Here is a 19,201-nt window from a genome sequence, read left to right on the forward strand (position 1 = left end):
GGTGCGCACGTTCCCGCAGGGGGTTTGTCATATCGTACCCCCGTACAAGCGGCCGTTGGATCCATGGGATCTGAACAGGGTTCTAGTTGCTCTCCAGAAGCCGCCTTTCGAGCCTCTGAAGGAAGTTTCCTTTTCTCGCCTGTCACAGAAGGTGGCGTTTCTCGTTGCGATCACATCGCTTCGGCGAGTGTCTGAGCTGGCAGCTCTGTCATCCAAGGCTCCCTTCCTGGTGTTTCACCAGGACAAGGTAGTGCTGCGCATCATTCCGGAGTTTCTCCCTAAGGTCGTATCCTCGTTTCATCTTAATCAGGATATCTCCTTACCGTCCTTTTGCACTCATCCGGTTCACCGGTATGAGAATGATTTACGTTTGCTAGATCTGGTGAGAGCACTCAGAATCTACATTTCCCGCACGGCGCCCATACGATGCCCTTGTCGCTGGTACGCGCAAGAGGTTGCAGGCTTCTAAAGCCACCCTGGCTCGATGGATCAAAGAACCAATTCTGGAAGCCTACCGTTCTGCAGGGCTTCCGGTTCTTTCAGGGCTGAAAGCCCATTCAACCAGAGCCGTGAGTGCGTCCTGGGCGCTACGACACCAGGCTTCGGCTCAACAGGTGTGCCAGGCAGCTACCTGGTCGAGTCTGCACACTTTCACCAAACATTATCAGGTGCATACCTATGCTTCGGCGGATGCCAGCTTAGGTAGAAGAGTCCTGCAGGCGGCAGTGACATCCCCGTAGGGGAGGGCTGTTTTGCAGCTCTAACATGAGGTATCTCTTTACCCACCCAGGGACAGCTTTTGGACGTCCCAATCGTCTGGGTCTCCCAATAGAGCGCTGAAGAAGAAGGGAATTTTGTTACTTACCGTAAATTCCTTTTCTTCTAGCTCTTATTGGGAGACCCAGCACCCGCCCTGTTGTCCTTCGGGATTTCTTGGTTGTTTGCGGGTACACATGTTGTTCATGTTGAACGGTTTTTCAGTTCTCCGACGTTATTCGGAGTTAATTTGTTTAAACCAGTTATTGGCTTCCTCCTTCTTGCTTTGGCACTAAAACTGGAGAACCCGTGATACCACGGGGGGGTATAGCCAGAAGGGGAGGGGCCTTGCACTTTTTAGTGTAGTGCTTTGTGTGGCCTCCGGAGGGCAGTAGCTATACCCCAATCGTCTGGGTCTCCCAATAAGAGCTAGAAGAAAAGGAATTTACGGTAAGTAACAAAATTCCCTTCTCCTCCTTCTTGCTTTTGCACCAAAACTGAGGAGCCCGTGGGAGCACGGGGGGTGTATAGGCAGAAGGGGAGGGGCTTAACACTTTTGAGTGTAATACTTTGTGCGGCCTCCGGAGGCATAGCCTATACACCCAATTGTCTGGGTCTCCCAATTAGAGCTAGAAGAAAAGGAATTTACGGTAAGTAAACAAAATTCCCTTCTTCTCCCTCTTCTCTGCTGCCTGTCTGTGTGTATATCGGACCGCACTCGGATGTCATCCGAGTGTAGTCCAATGTTTCACCCAAACCCATAGACTTGTATGCGTGCACGTGAGCCAAGGTACGCTGCCTGCAATTTTTCTTTCATGCCGAAGTGGCATGACAAAAAAAAAATTGCAGATCTCCTCTGCCTCATTGACAAACATTGGTCCACTTTCTCTCATTGCGCTCTTCCGATTCATACGCTTGTGTGAGCGAGGCCTCACTCTGCACTCATGCATCCACATGTAGTAACAGTCTGACTGTGGACCACGATGCACGGATTAGCCATGGATATCTTACCTCAACTTGCCAATCTCATATACGAGTAAGTCTGTGGAGCAATTGTGTTTAGATTGGTAGACATGCAGCCGGTTCATGAAGTTAAGATGTGTGAATGCAACATAACACAAGAAGCTTGCAATACCAGAGACTGCCTCTGTGCGTGTACACGGAGAAGCTAAATGGGCCATTGACCCAGATCTAGTCTTGGGGCCTCCTTAGTTGTATGTGTTTCCTGGGGTTTCAGAGGTCTGATCGATTAGATATGCCAGGATCTATAGTAAACCTTTCTGTAGTAACCATCTCGATCTCTGACGCAGGTGTGTCTGTGAGCTCCAGTAACAGCGGAGTGCCCGATATCAGTGGCTCTGTCTATAACAAGACTCAGGTGAGTGTCTGTCTCTTGAGCTTGTGTTCACCAGATTTGGACACATTCGACCACACTGCAGGGGCCTTTCCCAACATATAACCAATGCCATTATCTTTGTCTCGCAGACGTTTGACAAGCAGGGATTCCATGCAGCCACACCACCTCCCTTCAGTCTGCCTTCTGCCCTTGGATCAACCGGGCCCTTAAACCCTGGAGCCGCTGCAGGTTACGCGCCAGCCCCTTTCCTGCACATTCTTCCTGCTCATCAACAGCCTCACTCCCAGCTGCTACATCACCATCTCCAGCAGGATGGACAGGTGAGAAGTCCTCTCATCGCTTACCAGGACCCTCCACTACTTTCTGCTCCCCTCATCTGCTGCTTTTTTGATGTAATGGCGAAATGAAAATAGCTGAGAAAAAAAAATCAGCCTTTAAAAGCTCACCCCCCCCCCCCCCCCCCAAAAAAAGGAAAGTCATGAAAACTCATGCCAATTATGTTGTTGAGGGTAAGAATTAAGTAACCTGAAATAATTAAGCCATTTCACAGACTCAAATATGTAGTTTAATCGATGTAGCCTAACACACACACTTATGAATGCTTTTGTTTCTTACTAACACATTGCTATCTATCTATCTTGTATTACATATATATGTGTGTGTGTGTGTGTGTGTGTGTGTGTGTGTGTGTTGGTGCGCTTTTGTGCTAATAGATGCAACTGCAGTTTTTCATGTTTTGTTTTTTAGTTTTCAGGCTGCAAATAAAAGTCTATAGGGAAAAATGTACCAAAAGTTGGCCATTTCCATAACCGTTTTAAACACATTGTTGAGGTGAGACTACAAATGGTCTCTTAAAGTCTGACTGCCGTGTTCAGATTATATTGTCATGTGTGCACATGAGAAAGAATAATAACTGACTCTAAATCGGTTATGCACTTTCTCTCATGACGGACGCCGGTGAGGTTCTGCCCGTTTATTTTTCACAAAGCCTTTATAGTTCTAGGGAAGTAAAGGGTGTAGACAAAATATAGTCCAATCAAATATCGCAGGTTGGGCTCAGGGTGTGTAGCAATTTGCATAGTTTCTACTGGATTGGGAATTCCTCTGTTTCCCATCTTATTGGGCATTGTCCAGGAAGCAGGAGCCATCTTTAAGTTACATGTGCTGGCATATTGTATAAAGGAAAATCAATATTATATATATATATATACACACACACACTCACTCACTCACTCACACTCTCACACTCACTCTCTCTCACTCTCTCACACACTCACTCTCACTCACTCTCTCACTCTCTCTCTCTCACACTCTCACTCTCACACACACACACACACACACACACACACACACGTACACGTGTGTATATTTACACACATATATATATATATATATATGTATATATATATATATATATATATATATATATATATATATATATATATATATATATATATATATATATATATATAATGTGTATGTATATATATAAATATATAATCAACCCTGCATTGAACCTGCATAAAATATTAGCAAAAATGCAACAAAATAGTAATGACCAGTGGTTTGGTTTTTTATGCTCGCAACTTGTGGGGGGTAATGTGCCATTAGAACATACCCTGAAATACGAGATCTGACACCACAAAACCATGTTGCCTCCTAGTGCAATTATTAAGGTTGTAAAGTCATTATATGTAGGATTGTTAGTAGATTGTAGTCTATATAAAATGAGGCGGGAACCTGCTCTCCCTACAAGGGGAGGTGGACAGACTTATTAACCTGTGCATCAGTAGCTGTGGCCAGTGTCCGGGCCAACTTCATGATTGGAGAAATAGTAGTACAGCTTCAGCTCCGGCCCGCTTCAACGTTTCGAGTTTCGGTAAATGTCTGTATTGCCCTTGTGATCGTCTAGGGGCTGAGACCTCGCCTGTGTGTATATAGCTGTTATAACCGATTTTATTGCTTCAATCCCCCAGGGTGGGTCTGGCCAACGCAGCCAGCCAAACTCCATGCAGCAGAAGACTCAGGCAAACAAGACGGCCTACACCAGTTCCCCATACTGGACAAACTGACGCGTTTAACGGCAGCCCAAAGGAAGAGTATGCTACTGCGCATTCCTGGACCCCACCATTAATTTGAATACCTTACAGAAAAGACAACTGTGATCAGCCAAAATACCTGTGCGGGAGCGGTCCGCGAACAAGTCCGTAGTGCGACACTTACCCGCTTTATTTTTGGTTTGCTGGTGTATGTAATATATTTATGTATGTATTTGTAAATGTAATAGAGCCTAAATGTGGTTTTCTGCATTTTGCAGTCGTCCTTTTTTTTTTTTATTTTATTTTTCCTTCCTTTTTTTAGGGGGCATTCAATTAACACCTGCATCTGTGCAAAAATATATAATATAATATATATCTATTTTTTTTTTGTTTTTGTTTTAAGCTCATTGGTTTGTAAGAAAAGTGCCATTTTTAAAAGAAAAAAAAAACTGAACAGCCCCCCCCTCCCAACTTATTTAAGTCTCATAAATGTTACTGTTCTGACGGAAAAGACTAATCTTTACGTTTTGTCTCATATTTGCGTTTCAACCTCCCTCCCCACTCCTGAGATTTTATTTTTATTATTATTCATCTCTCATCAACTAAAAAAAAGAATAATAATAATTTGGAACCAGAATGTTTATATTAAAGAATGGTGGACTCCATACAGTTCTGTTCGTTATCACTATCATGACATCATATTATTATTTTTTATTTTAATAAAACCTAAGCATCATCTGCAGCTCCTCTGTACGTCTTAATGTTGGTGCCGATCTCTGCATGAACTTTGCACTTTGTTGTTTATAGACGAGGCAACGCTGTACCCCTTACCTGAACGATTTTTTTTTATTTTTTTTGGTCATTCTCATCTCTTCTTTTTAGAGCCCTCACATCGTCTCGTTTTTATTTTTTACCTTTTTTTTTTAATTATTATTATTATTAATACCCCCCAAATCTGTAAAATAATGATCCAGAATACACAGTGAAGCAAAAGTAGGAAGAGGATCCCAGATAGCGGCAAGAAAAATAATAAAAAAAAAATTTGTATAAGTTTTAAAACTTTCTTCTGTTACAACAGAATCGGAGTTTACTGTCTAGAGGACTTGTTATTAGAAGTTTCGACTGTATATCAGTTTCTTAAATAAAGTCTATGCTGTGTCTTGCACCTCTACCCTCCTATTCTTACATGGATGAGCCAGCAGGGTCGGATGGTAAAAAAAAGGTGAAACGGATGTGGACCAGTGTAGCCATAAAGCCAAAGCGACCCCCATCCACCACTCTCCGTATAGACTGTGACAATGCAAGACAGGGTGTGGCATTCGTGACCATTTCTTTTCTCATTAACATCTGTCCTACTGAGGCTCCGTCTACTTTCACCATCTCCGACACTATGGTCAATTTCATAGGAAGCCATTGAACATATCGGTTTGTTGGATGAAACCAAAGCACCCAGCGGAAAACCTACAAAGTCTACGTAATCTTTTTGGTCAAATCTTGAACTCCTGGAGCAAGGAAATGGTGCAAGCGAGCTGTGCAAAATGGCTATGTACATATATTAGAATCCTAAATATTTATTGGATCTTAGAAAAATAATCTCTCAAAGAAGGCAGCTCTGAACTTGTTGCGGCAGGCAGTTTTACGAGTGATTAAGTGCAGTGATAACTTCTCGGAAACTAATGTTGGCTCGTCTGGTTTCTCCCTCTGCTTCCTGTACTTCCTCACCGTCTGGGCAAGTGGGTGTTGACGCCATTGTGATGTGCTTGTGACGGTGCGTCTGTGATCCCCTCCCTCTTTCCTGGTGTGCAGTCTTTTAGGATATGAGCTTTCAGATGTTCCAGGCTTGGACGACATCACTTGGATTTGTAACTAAGTACCGGCAACGCTCTGGAACATACACGGTGAAAAGATGGTGCATTTAAATGGCTTTAGTTTCCTGCCACACTCAAATCTGAAAAGCCTATGGTTCTGTTTCCTTTTTAATCTGATCCATTGTTCATTTTGTGCTGGCTTCACTAACGATGTGAATTTTTGGCTAGTCTTCTGAGGTGGCGGGGAAAAAAGAACCTCCAACGTACATCCATGGTGGTTCTCATCGGTGTCTTTGGATGACACAGATTGTGTGTTATAGCTGCTTCCAGAAGAATCGCCGTCACTCTACATCACTCCTGCAGGCGTCGAGCTTAATCGGTTTTAGCTTCGACACTAGATTGCTTGCCATTGGATAAGTTTACCTTTTTAGACCCTGATGATCATTTTCCTAGCCGCTCTTGATGAACAGTGCACTGGAGTAAGATGCTTGTGGCTCCTAATAAATGTGGTGCATCTTTCGGCTGCCACCGCAAGAAATACATACCAAGCAGAGACCGGAGTACATTTCCGTCGTAATTCACGCCACTTCATGAATCGAGCATTGGACATTTGGCGTGCACCTCGTTTCAGTCCCTGGTGGAGTAAGATTGGTGCCGTAGTGAACACTGCTGCTCATTCCACCCATTTTGTCGAAGCTAGCGGAAATTGTATGAACACCAAAAGTCATAAAAGTTTTCATTGCTTTTTATATGGCATAAAACCTCTAATGAATCATGTCCATAGTTTATCCTGAACATGCAGTAACTTTTTTTTCTTTCTTAGAAACTGGCCTGTTTTACGCCACATTTTGTGGTAGACTTGCATTTAAACTGTAAATATAAAGGATTTAAATGGATATTTGTAGTTACATAGAAAATAATGGGGTAAACATGTCAAATCGGTATCTGTTTGAAACACACAGAATGCAAAAAAGTGATGTACTTTATCCTTTAAAAACAAATACATTTGTCTATGGAATATGGATGCAAATGTATTGGCTGATAGTTGCATCAATTTTTATATTTATATGCGTATATATAATATAAACCGGTATCTTGATCCCCTGGAGCTGCCTCTCATTTACAATAAAAGAAAAAAAATTGCATATTCTTCACATACAAGAGTTTGCAGCAGGTTTCCAACAGATCAGTTTTGGTTTTTCTTTACAAAATAAAATGAGGTTAAAAATTGCAAAAATGTAATGTGAAGCCGGCTTGAGGGTTTTGACCCTGGAGCTAGATAGTCTAAATACTTGAACTCTGGAGGAGAAACATCTTAAGAAAGGACTTCTAAGAACAGTAATGCACTAGATTTTCCCAAGTGAAGGTTCCTCTGGAAGAGGAGGTACCATCAACTCTCAACTCCCACTGTAGCTGCCAGCCACAAGGTCGCCACTCGGCCAGAATGCCTGCGAGCATGATCTTACCGCCAATGGACGAACAACCAGAAAAAGACCACTTCAAAGGTATTGACGCTAGTCCCTAGGTAAGTATATTGCCTTTTTTTTTCTTCCCCTATGACAGCACCACTGCTCTGGTGGTGCTGTCATGGGCTCTAGAAAAAAACATTACCAGTAAGTAATTTTGATTTTTCCCTTCCCCCATGACCGCACCACCAGAGCAGTGGTGCTTTCATGGGCTCTGGAAAAAAACATTACCGGTAAGTGTGAGGTAAATCCAGAGATGACGATGAATTATGACCCAGTCACTCCTGACAGGACATCCCCCCCCCCCCCCTCCCTTCTTCACACATCACTGGAATCCTTTGATGACTAGAGTCAAGAGAAAAGTGTCACATCTCAGTCACACAGCAGAGGCAATCTCCTGTGATATGGAGATTAGATGAGCTGTGAACAATGGACACAGGATGACCCCCTGCCGTGACCCTGTAACAGGAGTTTGTATCTCATTACCAGGCTTTGGCAGCCACCAGACAGAAAGACTTCGGTAAAATGTGGTTAATATTTATCAAAGCCGTACGCCCGATAAACATGGCAACCATAAAGATGGTGTCTCCGCATGCGGACGATGCTGGCACACCTTTTTTTATGGGAGTGGGACCTTGGAAAGTACCCCAGGCGTGATATCGGCCAGTGGGGAACTAGCAGACAAGCCATGAGTCCTCTTGTTCTGCAGCTAAATTCATAACTGTCACAATGAGAGCATTGGCGTCCGCCTACGACATTCCCAGGCAAAGTTATGGCCAATATCCCCTTTTTGGATATTATCCTGATTCCAGCCAGGGGGTGGAGCAGTGCTCCCTCTGAGGTCACTAAGGTAGCAGGGGACATGAATTAAGCCAGGATTGATAACCACAGTTCGGACATTTTAGCTTGTTCTTTGCTCGGGGGCTTGGTTGGGAAAGACCTGTGAGGGAGTTCCTGGAAACCTGGTCTACGGCGCCCCCGTGTGGCCAGACGCACAAGGTAACCGTTTGAACTGTATGCCTGTTTGTAAACCATGCTTTATCTGTAACTGTACTCTGACCTAACTGTATATTCTGTAGATTCCCTATTGTATATATTGTAGTTTCTAGTGTGGCTTAGGCCGATTAAATTATATAATTAATCTTGGGCTGTTCTGTTATCTCGATCTTGAATCTCACGTCTGTGTGTTCGGCTAATAGTTACCGTGAATCGGTTGGTGGCAGCGAGTTTGTGCCAAGGATCATTGTGGGGCAGCCAGTGAGATTCGGGGAGGTTTTTATATATTCCGTCCGCGGAGGTCGGGGGAATATATACCCTACTCTCACCGGGGACCCTTCAATAATCGGCATAAGTAGAATAGTGGCCTCCTTGCTTATTGTCGGGCAATTCCATAATTGGCCTGACTATAAGAGGGGCTCTAGAGAGCGCATCACGTGCTCTGTCGGTCGGGAGGTATAAAGGAGGGGCGTGACTCCCGCTTGTTACCCCCCGATCGTGACATTGGTGGCCAGCACGGGGGATTTCTGAGTGACTCCCCCGGCGGTTCGTGACATATTGGTGGCAAGCGGTGGGATTGAGATAATAGTGAGTGTGAGACCCATACTCCCAGACACTAAAGACTGCCAGCAGCAGCTGTGGCTGCTGGGGTCTTCAGACCAGACCAACACTAGAGTGTCAGAGTGCAGATACTGTAAGGTGTGTGGGCGCATCAGGTGGCAGTTCTGTGTCAGTGACCAAAGTCTGCAAGAATGATTGATGGCACCAGGAGCAGATCTATGCAACTGGCCAATGCTAAGGCAGGAGCCGAGGAGGTGGAGGACAGTGTTGTGGACAGCAATGAGGAGGTTGTCCAGGAGCCCAACGCCAGAGAACAGCTCTGCAGAGGACATCGCACAACCTGGCACTCATGGACAAGATGAGGAGCAGCTCACCCAAATATCCTCAGGGAGCCAGATGACAGTCCACCGCTTTGCAATGGAGAGTGAGTCACCAGGCTCTGCAGTGCGCTACAGATCACCACTCGCCAATCCACCGAGCCTGGCAGGCTCGGATAGCCTTCTACAAATGGCTATGGCCCTACTGCAGGCTGGAGACCAGGAGGGCTACAAGGAGCTCATGGCAGAGCGCAAGGCAGAGCGTGAGGCTGCAGAGCACAGGGCAGAACGTGAGGCTGCGGAGCGAGAGCGACAGGCAGAGCGTGACCACCAGCTGCAGCTAGCTCAGCTCCGGCCCCCATCAGCCACCTGTGACCTTCGAGACACCAAACTTCCAAAGGTCCGTGTTGAGGACTTCCCAGTGCTGGAGAAGGATGGAAACTTGGACTCTTTTCTGACTGCCTTTGAACGGACTTGCCGGCAGCACCATCTGGATAAGGACCAGTGGGCCAAATACGTGACCCCCCCGTTTAAGGGGTAAGGCCCTGGATATCCTTGGGGACTTGCCTGCTGAGACAGATCAGGGCTATGACACCATCAAGCGGGCCCTGATCCAACAGTACAACCTCACTCCGGAGTCCTACCTCAAGAAGTTCCGGAGCCTACAGAAGGGACCAAAGGACTCCTGGGCTGACCACCGGCGGGCACTTGCCTGAGCTGCCGACCACTGGACCCAAGGCCTGCAGCTTACCACCGGACCGGAGATCCTGGACTTGTTCATCACGGAGCAACTCTTGTGGAACTGCCCTGAGGATCTCCGCCAGTTCATCCGAGACCAGAAGCCAAAGGGGTCCACGGCTACAGCTGCCCTGGCAGATGACTACACCAACAATTAGGCCCCTGAGGCCAGGAGAGCGGCCGCCAGCAGCACCTGGAGAGGGGGTAAGATGAATGCTGCGACTGCCCTACCTGCCCCTAGACTGCAGGGGGTGTTCCCCTCAACTCCCCTCTCCAGGCCCGTGGCAGAACTAAGGCGCTGCCACCAGTGCAACCAACCTGGACACTTCAAGGCCATGTGCCCTCAGCGTCCCAAGGCCCCGTCGCCGTCCCAAGGGCCGCCCAAGGTGTATTGTGTGGGTGGGGGTGGTGGTAGGTCCCTGGACAACTTCCAAACTGTCACAGTCGGCCGATCTGTGACCATGAGACTGCGCCGCTGGGGTGATTCTGGTACGGCCTGAGATGGTGTCCCCACAAGACTTGGTACCTGGAAAAACCCTCGCTGTCTCCGGGATTGGAGGCATTGACCCGACGCTTCCTGTCGCCGGCCTTTATTTGGACTGGGGCGCAGGTGAGGGAGGTGGGGGTAATTGATCGGATCCCCGCAAACATGTTACTTGGGACAGATTTGGGGCAGATAACCTCCCAGTTTGGGCCCCCCCCAAGGGCTGAACCTTCAGCCAGTACTGACATGCCTCCTGACAATGTTAATGTGTTATCTATGAATGATGTAAGGGAGGAGGGAGTGTGATTTTTCTGCTTGCACAGACACCATAGACACACACACACAGCTGCAGCTGTGACAGGGGAGGGGGTTGGAGAGGGGTGTGACAATGCCTCTACAAGGGATCAGCCAGTGAGCTGGGATCTGTTGCCCTCTGCAAGGATAAGCAGAGAGCAGGGTGCTGCAGGGGGAGAACCAGTGTGTGGGGTGGGGGCTACCACAGCAAATGTGGGGTCCCCAGAGATTTCACAGTGGGGTTCTGTTGCTGCAGGGGGGGGAACTGGCAGGTGAGATTGGGGCCAGTCCAGGAGCGGAAGTGCTCCCAGGTAAGATCTCGGTGCAGGGTTCCCCCACAACCGGGGTGTCAGGAAGCCAGGTAAGTCTGCCTGAACCGGCGTCTTGGTCAGGAACGGAGGAGGAGCAGGCACGACCCACGGTCGCAGCGGCTGTGGCCACTGTCACCCGCAGTGGGAGTGCTGGAAGCCAAGGGGCCTCCCGGAGGTCCAATAGCTCTTCCCCTTCTGACCAAGTGGCAGCCGAGTCAGGCGGAGGCCAGGACACAGGTCCCGGGGTACTGACCGAAGATGTGACAGTCTCGTCGATTCTGGCCACATCTAGTCAGGGGTTTCAGGCAGCGTTAGAAGCTGACAACAGCCTGAAAGCTCTTAAGGAGCAGGCGGACAGCCTCCCTCGGACCCGGAGCGAGTGGTCTGGGACCAAGGACAGCTGTACCGGGTCACGGTCCAGCAGGGCTCACCAGAGGCATGGCCCAGGGACCGACAGTTGGTGGTACCCTATCCGTTCCGGACGGAGTGGTTGCGGATCGCACATGAGATTCCGATGGCCGGACACCTAGGGATCGCTAAGACCAAGGCCAGGTTAAACCAGCATTTCTACTGGCCAAAAATGGGGGCCGATGTGGTTGCCTACTGCCGTTCGTGTGACATCTGTCAGAGAGTGGGGAAGGCGGGGCCACGCCCCAAAGCCCCACTGGTATCTTTGCCCATCATCGATGAGCCTTTCAGGAGGGTGGCTGTGGATCTGGTCGGCCCACTGGCCATCCCCAGCAGCTCTGGGAAACGCTTCATACTGATGGCAGTGGACTAAGCTACCCGGTACCCTGAAGCAGTGGCCTTGTCATCCATTCGGGCTGACAAGGTGGCCACCGCATTGCTGGAGATTTTCTCCCGAGTGGGTTTTCCCCAGGAAATGCTCACTGACCGGGGGACCCAATTCATGTCACAGCTGATGGAGGCCCTCTGTAAGCAAGTCCAGGTGCAACATCTGGTGGCCAGCCAGTACCATCCACAGACTAATGGCCTGTGCAGTGGTTCAATGGCACCTTAAAGCAGATGCTTAAGATGTTGGTCGACTCCCATGGGCGTGACTGGGAGCGGTATCTCCCACACCTGTTATTTGCTTACCGGGAGGTTCCACAGGCCTCAACGGGGTTCTCACCTTTTGAGCTCCTGTACGGGCAACGTGTGCGGGGCCCCCTAGCTCTGTTGAAAGAGGCTTGGGAAGGGGATTTGGCCACCCCTGGAGTGTCGGTTATCGAGTATGTCATGCGCTTCCGGGACAAAATGCAGGCCTTGACGTAGCTGGTACACGACAATTTGGCTCAAGCCCAGGCCGATCAGAAGCGTTGGCACGACCAGAACGCTTGTCAGACGATCTACCAAGTGGGTCAAAAGGTGTGGGTACTGGTCCCCATACCTCGTGTACCAGCAGCTCAACCCTGTAACGTACCTGGTCACCCTGGACCCTGCCTGTGGAAGGCTGAAGCCCTTCCATGTGAACATGATGAAGGCACATCATGAGCGGGAGGCGTGTGCGCTCCCCGTGTGCAACCTGCCCGAGGAGGGAGAGGCAGAAACCCTCTTGGATATGCTAGCCCAGGTTAGGGCAGGTGGATCCATTGAGGATGTGGAGGTTGGCCACCAGCTCTTGGAGGACCAACGGTCCCAGCTGTGGGCCACCCTACACCCCTTCCGGGGGTTGTTTACCAACCAGCCCGGAAGCACTGACTTGGCCGTCCATCACGTGGACACTGGGGATCATCCCCCGATCCGGCATTCAGCATATCGGGTCTCCCTGGAGGTGCAGCAACACATGCGCCAGGAGATTGACGAGATGCTGAAGCTTGGGGTGATCCAGGCATCCAACAGCGCTTGGGCCTCGCCTGTAGTCCTCGTCCCTAAGAAGGACCGAACCACTCGGTTCTGCGTGGTCTACAGGGGGCTCAATGCTGTCACGGTCGCCGATGCGTACCCAATGCCACGCATCGATGACCTGCTCGATCAGTTGGCCGGGGCTCAATACCTGACCATCATGGATCTGAGCCGGGGATATTGGCAGATCCCACTGACTCGCAAATGTCAGGGAACGCTCTGTCTTTATTACCCCATTTGGACTGTACGAGTCCACGGTGATGCCATTCGGGATGAGGAATGCCCCTGCCACTTTCCAGCAGATGGTCAACATTCTGCTCAAGGGACTTGAAGGGTACGCGGCCGCATACCTGGATGACATTGTTGTCTTCAGTCCCACCTGGGAGAACCACCTAGAGCATCTAGCACAGGTGCTCAGGTGGATCCACCAGGCAGGTTTGACCATCAAGCCGGGAAAGTGTCAGCTGGCCATGAGCAAGGTCCAGTACCTGGGTCACCGGGTAGGCGGGAGGACTCTGAAGCCCGAGCCTGAGAAAGTGGAGGCCATCGCATCCTGGCCCACCCCCAGGACCAAGAAGCAGGTGATGTCCTTCTTGGGGACCGCCGGGTACTATAGGAGGTTTGTTCCACGCTATAGTAGCCTGGCCAAGCCCCTGAGGGACCTCACCAAGAAGAAGCTGCCCTCTGCAGTCGATTGGACAGTGGACTGCGAGTCAGCCTTCCGGGCCCTAAAGGACGCCCTGTCCAGCCCGCCCGTGCTACAGGCAGCTGACTTCACGCGGCCGTTTGTAGTACAGACTGACGCCAGTGACTTCGGCCTCAGTGCGGTGCTCAGCCAGGTGGATTCTGCGAGCCAAGAGCACCCAGTCTTGTACCTGAGCAGGAAGCTGTTACGAAGGGAAGTGGCCTGCTCCACAATGGAAAAAGAATGCCTAGCCATAGTGTGGGCTCTGCAGCGTCTGCAACCTATACGGGCGCCACTTCATCGTGTAGACGGACCACAATCCCCTCAGCTGGTTACACACCGTCTCTGGGACGAATGGAAGGTTGTTGCAATGGAGCCTTGCGCTCCAGCAGCACAACTTCACCATTCGTCACAAAAGGGGCCGAGACCACGGTAACGCAGACGGGCTGTCCCGACAAGGAGAGGTCGCGGACAGGCGCACGGGGGAACACTGGAGTGTGCTGCCCCCTAGCACCCTCAAAAGGGGGGAGGTGTGAGGTAAATCCAGAGATGAGGATGAATTATGACCCAGTCACTCTTGACAGGACATCCCCCCTCCCTTCTTCACACATCACCGGAATCCTTTGATGACTAGAGTCAAGAGAAAAGTGTCACATCTCAGTCACACAGCAGAGGCAATCTCCTGTGATATGGAGATTAGATGAGCTGTGAACAATGGACACAGGATGACCCCCTGCCTTGACCCTGTAATAGGAGTTTGTATCTCATTACCAGGCTTTGGAAGCTTTGGCTTTGGAAGCCACCAGACAGAAAAACTCCGGTAAAATATGGTTAATATCTCGCAAGCCGTACGTCCGATAAATATGGCAACCATAAAGATGGTGTCTCCGCATGCGGACGATGCTGACACACCTTTTTTTATGGGAGTGGGACCTTGGGAAGTACCCCAGGCATGATATCGGCCAGTGGGGAACTAGCAGACAAGCCATGAGTGCTCTCGATCTGCAGCTAAATTCATAACTGTCACAATGAGAGCATTGGCGTCCGCCTACGATGTTCCCAGGCAAAGTTATGGCCAATATCCCCTTTTTTGGATATTATCCTGTTTCCAGCCAGGGGTGGAGCAGTGCTCCCTCTGAGGTCACTAAGGTAGGAGGGGACAGGAATTAAGCCAGGATTGATAACCACAGTTTGGACATTTTAGCTTGTTCTTTGCTCGGGGGCATGGTTGGGAAAGACCTGTGAGAGAGTTCCTGGAAACCTGGTCTACGGAGCCCCCCTGTGCCAGACGCACAAGGTAACTGCTTGAACTGTATGCCTGTTTGTAAACCATGCTTTATCTGTAACCGTACTCTGACCTAACTGTATATTCTGTGGATTCCCTATTGTATATATTGTAGTTTCTAGTGTGGCTTAGGCCGATTAAATTATATAATTAATCTTGGGCTGTTCTGTTATCTCGATCTTGAATCCCATGTCTATGTGTTCGGCTAATAGTTACCGTAAATCGGTTGGTGGCAGCAAGTTTGTGCCAAGGATCATTGTGGTGGGGAGATAAGGTATGCACACCAGTGACTATGGAAGGGGAATACATGGAATAGCAGAAACTGCTGTGTGAATACTGACATGAAAAATTCAATAGCTATTTGTAAGAATGAAATGTGAAAAATGGAACCTGCATTACTGCCATGAATATATGAATAAAGAGAAATTTAGCTACTGAATTGATCAATGCAGAAGAGCCCCAACACTACGCCAAAGTATTTCTCTACGTTGGGGTCCCTAGCTTGTGTGTGTCCTCTCATGCAGTTAAAAAACTTACCGTGTATGGGACGCTGAGACCCAGGCTATATATATACGATGTGGATTGGCAATAGGTGTGTATGGGGAGGGTTCACAAACGAAAAACTACTAACATTAAGGAATAACGTTTGGAACTCCATTCTATGTCTGAACTGGGTGCAAAAAACCTAAAAAACATCACTATGGGGAGATAAGGTATGCACACCAGTGACTATGGAAGGGGAATACATGGAATAGCAGAAACTGCTGTGTGAATACTGACATGAAAAATTCAATAGCTATTTGTAAGAATGAAATGTGAAAAATGGAACCTGCATTACTGCCATGAATATATGAATAAAGAGAAATTTAGCTACTGAATTGATCAATGCAGAAGAGCCCCAACACTACGCCAAAGTATTTCTCTACGTTGGGGTCCCTAGCTTGTGTGTGTCCTCTCATGCAGTTAAAAAACTTACCGTGTATGGGACGCTGAGACCCAGGCTATATATACGATGTGGATTGGCAATAGGTGTGTATGGGGAGGGTTCACAAACGAAAAACTACTAACATTAAGGAATAACGTTTGGAACTCCATTCTATGTCTGAACTGGGTGCAAAAAACCTAAAAAACATCACTATGGGGAGATAAGGTATGCACACCAGTGACTATGGAAGGGGAATACATGGAATAGCAGAAACTGCTGTGTGAATACTGACATGAAAAATTCAATAGCTATTTGTAAGAATGAAATGTGAAAAATGGAACCTGCATTACTGCCATGAATATATGAATAAAGAGAAATTTAGCTACTGAATTGATCAATGCAGAAGAGCCCCAACACTACGCCAAAGTATTTCTCTACGTTGGGGTCCCTAGCTTGTGTGTGTCCTCTCATGCAGTTAAAAAACTTACCGTGTATGGGACGCTGAGACCCAGGCTATATATACGATGTGGATTGGCAATAGGTGTGTATGGGGAGGGTTCACAAACGAAAAACTACTAACATTAAGGAATAACGTTTGGAACTCCATTCTATGTCTGAACTGGGTGCAAAAAACCTAAAAAACATCACTATGGGGAGATAAGGTATGCACACCAGTGACTATGGAAGGGGAATACATGGAATAGCAGAAACTGCTGTGTGAATACTGACATGAAAAATTCAATAGCTATTTGTAAGAATGAAATGTGAAAAATGGAACCTGCATTACTGCCATGAATATATGAATAAAGAGAAATTTAGCTACTGAATTGATCAATGCAGAAGAGCCCCAACACTACGCCAAAGTATTTCTCTACGTTGGGGTCCCTAGCTTGTGTGTGTCCTCTCATGCAGTTAAAAAACTTACCGTGTATGGGACGCTGAGACCCAGGCTATATATACGATGTGGATTGGCAATAGGTGTGTATGGGGAGGGTTCACAAACGAAAAACTACTAACATTAAGGAATAACGTTTGGAACTCCATTCTATGTCTGAACTGGGTGCAAAAAACCTAAAAAACATCACTATGGGGAGATAAGGTATGCACACCAGTGACTATGGAAGGGGAATACATGGAATAGCAGAAACTGCTGTGTGAATACTGACATGAAAAATTCAATAGCTATTTGTAAGAATGAAATGTGAAAAATGGAACCTGCATTACTGCCATGAATATATGAATAAAGAGAAATTTAGCTACTGAATTGATCAATGCAGAAGAGCCCCAACACTACGCCAAAGTATTTCTCTACGTTGGGGTCCCTAGCTTGTGTGTGTCCTCTCATGCAGTTAAAAAACTTACCGTGTATGGGACGCTGAGACCCAGGCTATATATACGATGTGGATTGGCAATAGGTGTGTATGGGGAGTAGAGATGAGCGAACCGGTCCCGGTTCGGCTCGAGGCGGTTCGCCGAACGGGGGGTCTGGCTCGAGTTCGGCTCGTCGAACGTTCGACGAACCGAACTCGAGCCCATAGGAAACAATGGCAGGCAATCACAAACACAGTAAAACACCTAGAAAACACCCTCAAAGGTGTCCAAAAGGTGACAAACAACTCACAACACAACACAAACACATGGGAAAGTGACAAGGACATGTACTCATGCGAAAACAAAACAGCTGGACAAGGAAAAAGAGGAGGACACACAGATATAGGCATGGCACGCCCTTCTAAAGTCATGTAAAACACCGCAAGGTGACTCCAAGCGGAGTCTCCCTTTTTTCCAAAAATTGGGCCCCACACACCCACCCCTTCAGTGGCAGCAGTTGTGCCCCAGTTGTACACTTCACAGCTAGATTTGCATCAAGCACATTCAAAAATACGCCATTCTTATCCGTCCCCAGGATGACACCGGGGTAGGTAGCAAAGTCTTTCCTGATCCCAGCTCTGTTCATCTTGGCTTCTTTTAAAAACACAGCAAGCAAGGGTTACTCCAAGCGGAGTCTCCCTTTTTTCCAAAAATTGGGCCACACAGACACCCACCCCATCAGTGGCAGCACTTCGGCCCTAGTTGCAAACAGGATGTTTTGATTTGCATCAAGCACATTCAAAAATACGCTATTCTTAGCCGTCCCCAGGATGACACTGGGGTAGGTAGCAAAGTCTTTGCTGACCCATGACTTGTTCATCTTGGCTTCTTTTAAAAACAATGTAAGCAAGGGTTACTCCAAGCGGAGTCTCCCCTTTTTTCCAAAAATTGGGCCCCACACACACCCACCCATTCAGTGGCAGCAGTTGTGCCCCAGTTGTACACTTCACAGCTAGATTTGCATCAAGCACATTCAAAAATACGCCATTCTTATCCGTCCCCAGGATGACACCGGGGTAGGTAGCAAAGTCTTTCCTGATCCCAGCTCTGTTCATCTTGGCTTCTTTTAAAAACACAGCAAGCAAGGGTTACTCCAAGCGGAGTCTCCCTTTTTTCCAAAAATTGGGCCACACAGACACCCACCCCATCAGTGGCAGCACTTCGGCCCTAGTTGCAAACAGGATGTTTTGATTTGCATCAAGCACATTCAAAAATACGCTATTCTTAGCCGTCCCCAGGATGACACCGGGGTAGGTAGCAAAGTCTTTCCTGATCCCAGCTCTGTTCATCTTGGCTTCTTTTAAAAACACAGCAAGCAAGGGTTACTCCAAGCGGAGTCTCCCTTTTTTCCAAAAATTGGGCCACACAGACACCCACCCCATCAGTGGCAGCACTTGGGCCCTAGTTGCAAACAGGATGTTTTGATTTGCATCAAGCACATTCAAAAATACGCTATTCTTAGCCGTCCCCAGGATGACACTGGGGTAGGTAGCAAAGTCTTTGCTGACCCATGACTTGTTCATCTTGGCTTCTTTTAAAAACAATGTAAGCAAGGGTTACTCCAAGCGGAGTCTCCCCTTTTTTCCAAAAATTGGGCCCCACACACACCCACCCATTCAGTGGCAGCACTTGGGCCCTAGTTGCAAACAGGATGTTTTGATTTGCATCAAGCACATTCAAAAATACGCTATTCTTATCCGTCCCCAGGATGACACCGGGGTAGGTAGCAAAGTCTTTCCTGATCCCAGCTCTGTTCATCTTGGCTTCTTTTAAAAACACAGCAAGCAAGGGTTACTCCAAGCGGAGTCTCCCTTTTTTCCAAAAATTGGGCCACACAGACACCCACCCCATCAGTGGCAGCACTTGGGCCCTAGTTGCAAACAGGATGTTTTGATTTGCATCAAGCACATTCAAAAATACGCTATTCTTAGCCGTCCCCAGGATGACACTGGGGTAGGTAGCA

At 48.0% G+C, this 19,201-nt stretch overlaps 1 protein-coding gene across 9 annotated transcripts in view; it reads left to right on the forward strand.

Annotated features, from left to right (window-relative positions):
- UBAP2 (ubiquitin associated protein 2) overlaps positions 1–5,317 on the forward strand; it is a 230,400-nt gene extending 225,083 nt beyond the window's left edge. For all 9 annotated transcript variants that reach the window (XM_075327133.1, XM_075327139.1, XM_075327077.1 and 6 more), the window contains exons 26-28: positions 2,067–2,134; positions 2,242–2,433; positions 4,090–5,317. In XM_075327133.1, coding sequence (XP_075183248.1) covers positions 2,067–2,134; positions 2,242–2,433; positions 4,090–4,185 — 356 coding nt within the window. In that variant the 3' untranslated portion in view covers positions 4,186–5,317. The remainder of the gene's footprint in view (positions 1–2,066; positions 2,135–2,241; positions 2,434–4,089) is intronic.
- The last annotated feature ends 13,884 nt before the right edge of the window (positions 5,318–19,201 follow it).

This window comes from Anomaloglossus baeobatrachus, chromosome 1, assembly GCF_048569485.1.
Source record: "Anomaloglossus baeobatrachus isolate aAnoBae1 chromosome 1, aAnoBae1.hap1, whole genome shotgun sequence".
Lineage (NCBI taxonomy): Eukaryota > Metazoa > Chordata > Amphibia > Anura > Aromobatidae > Anomaloglossus > Anomaloglossus baeobatrachus.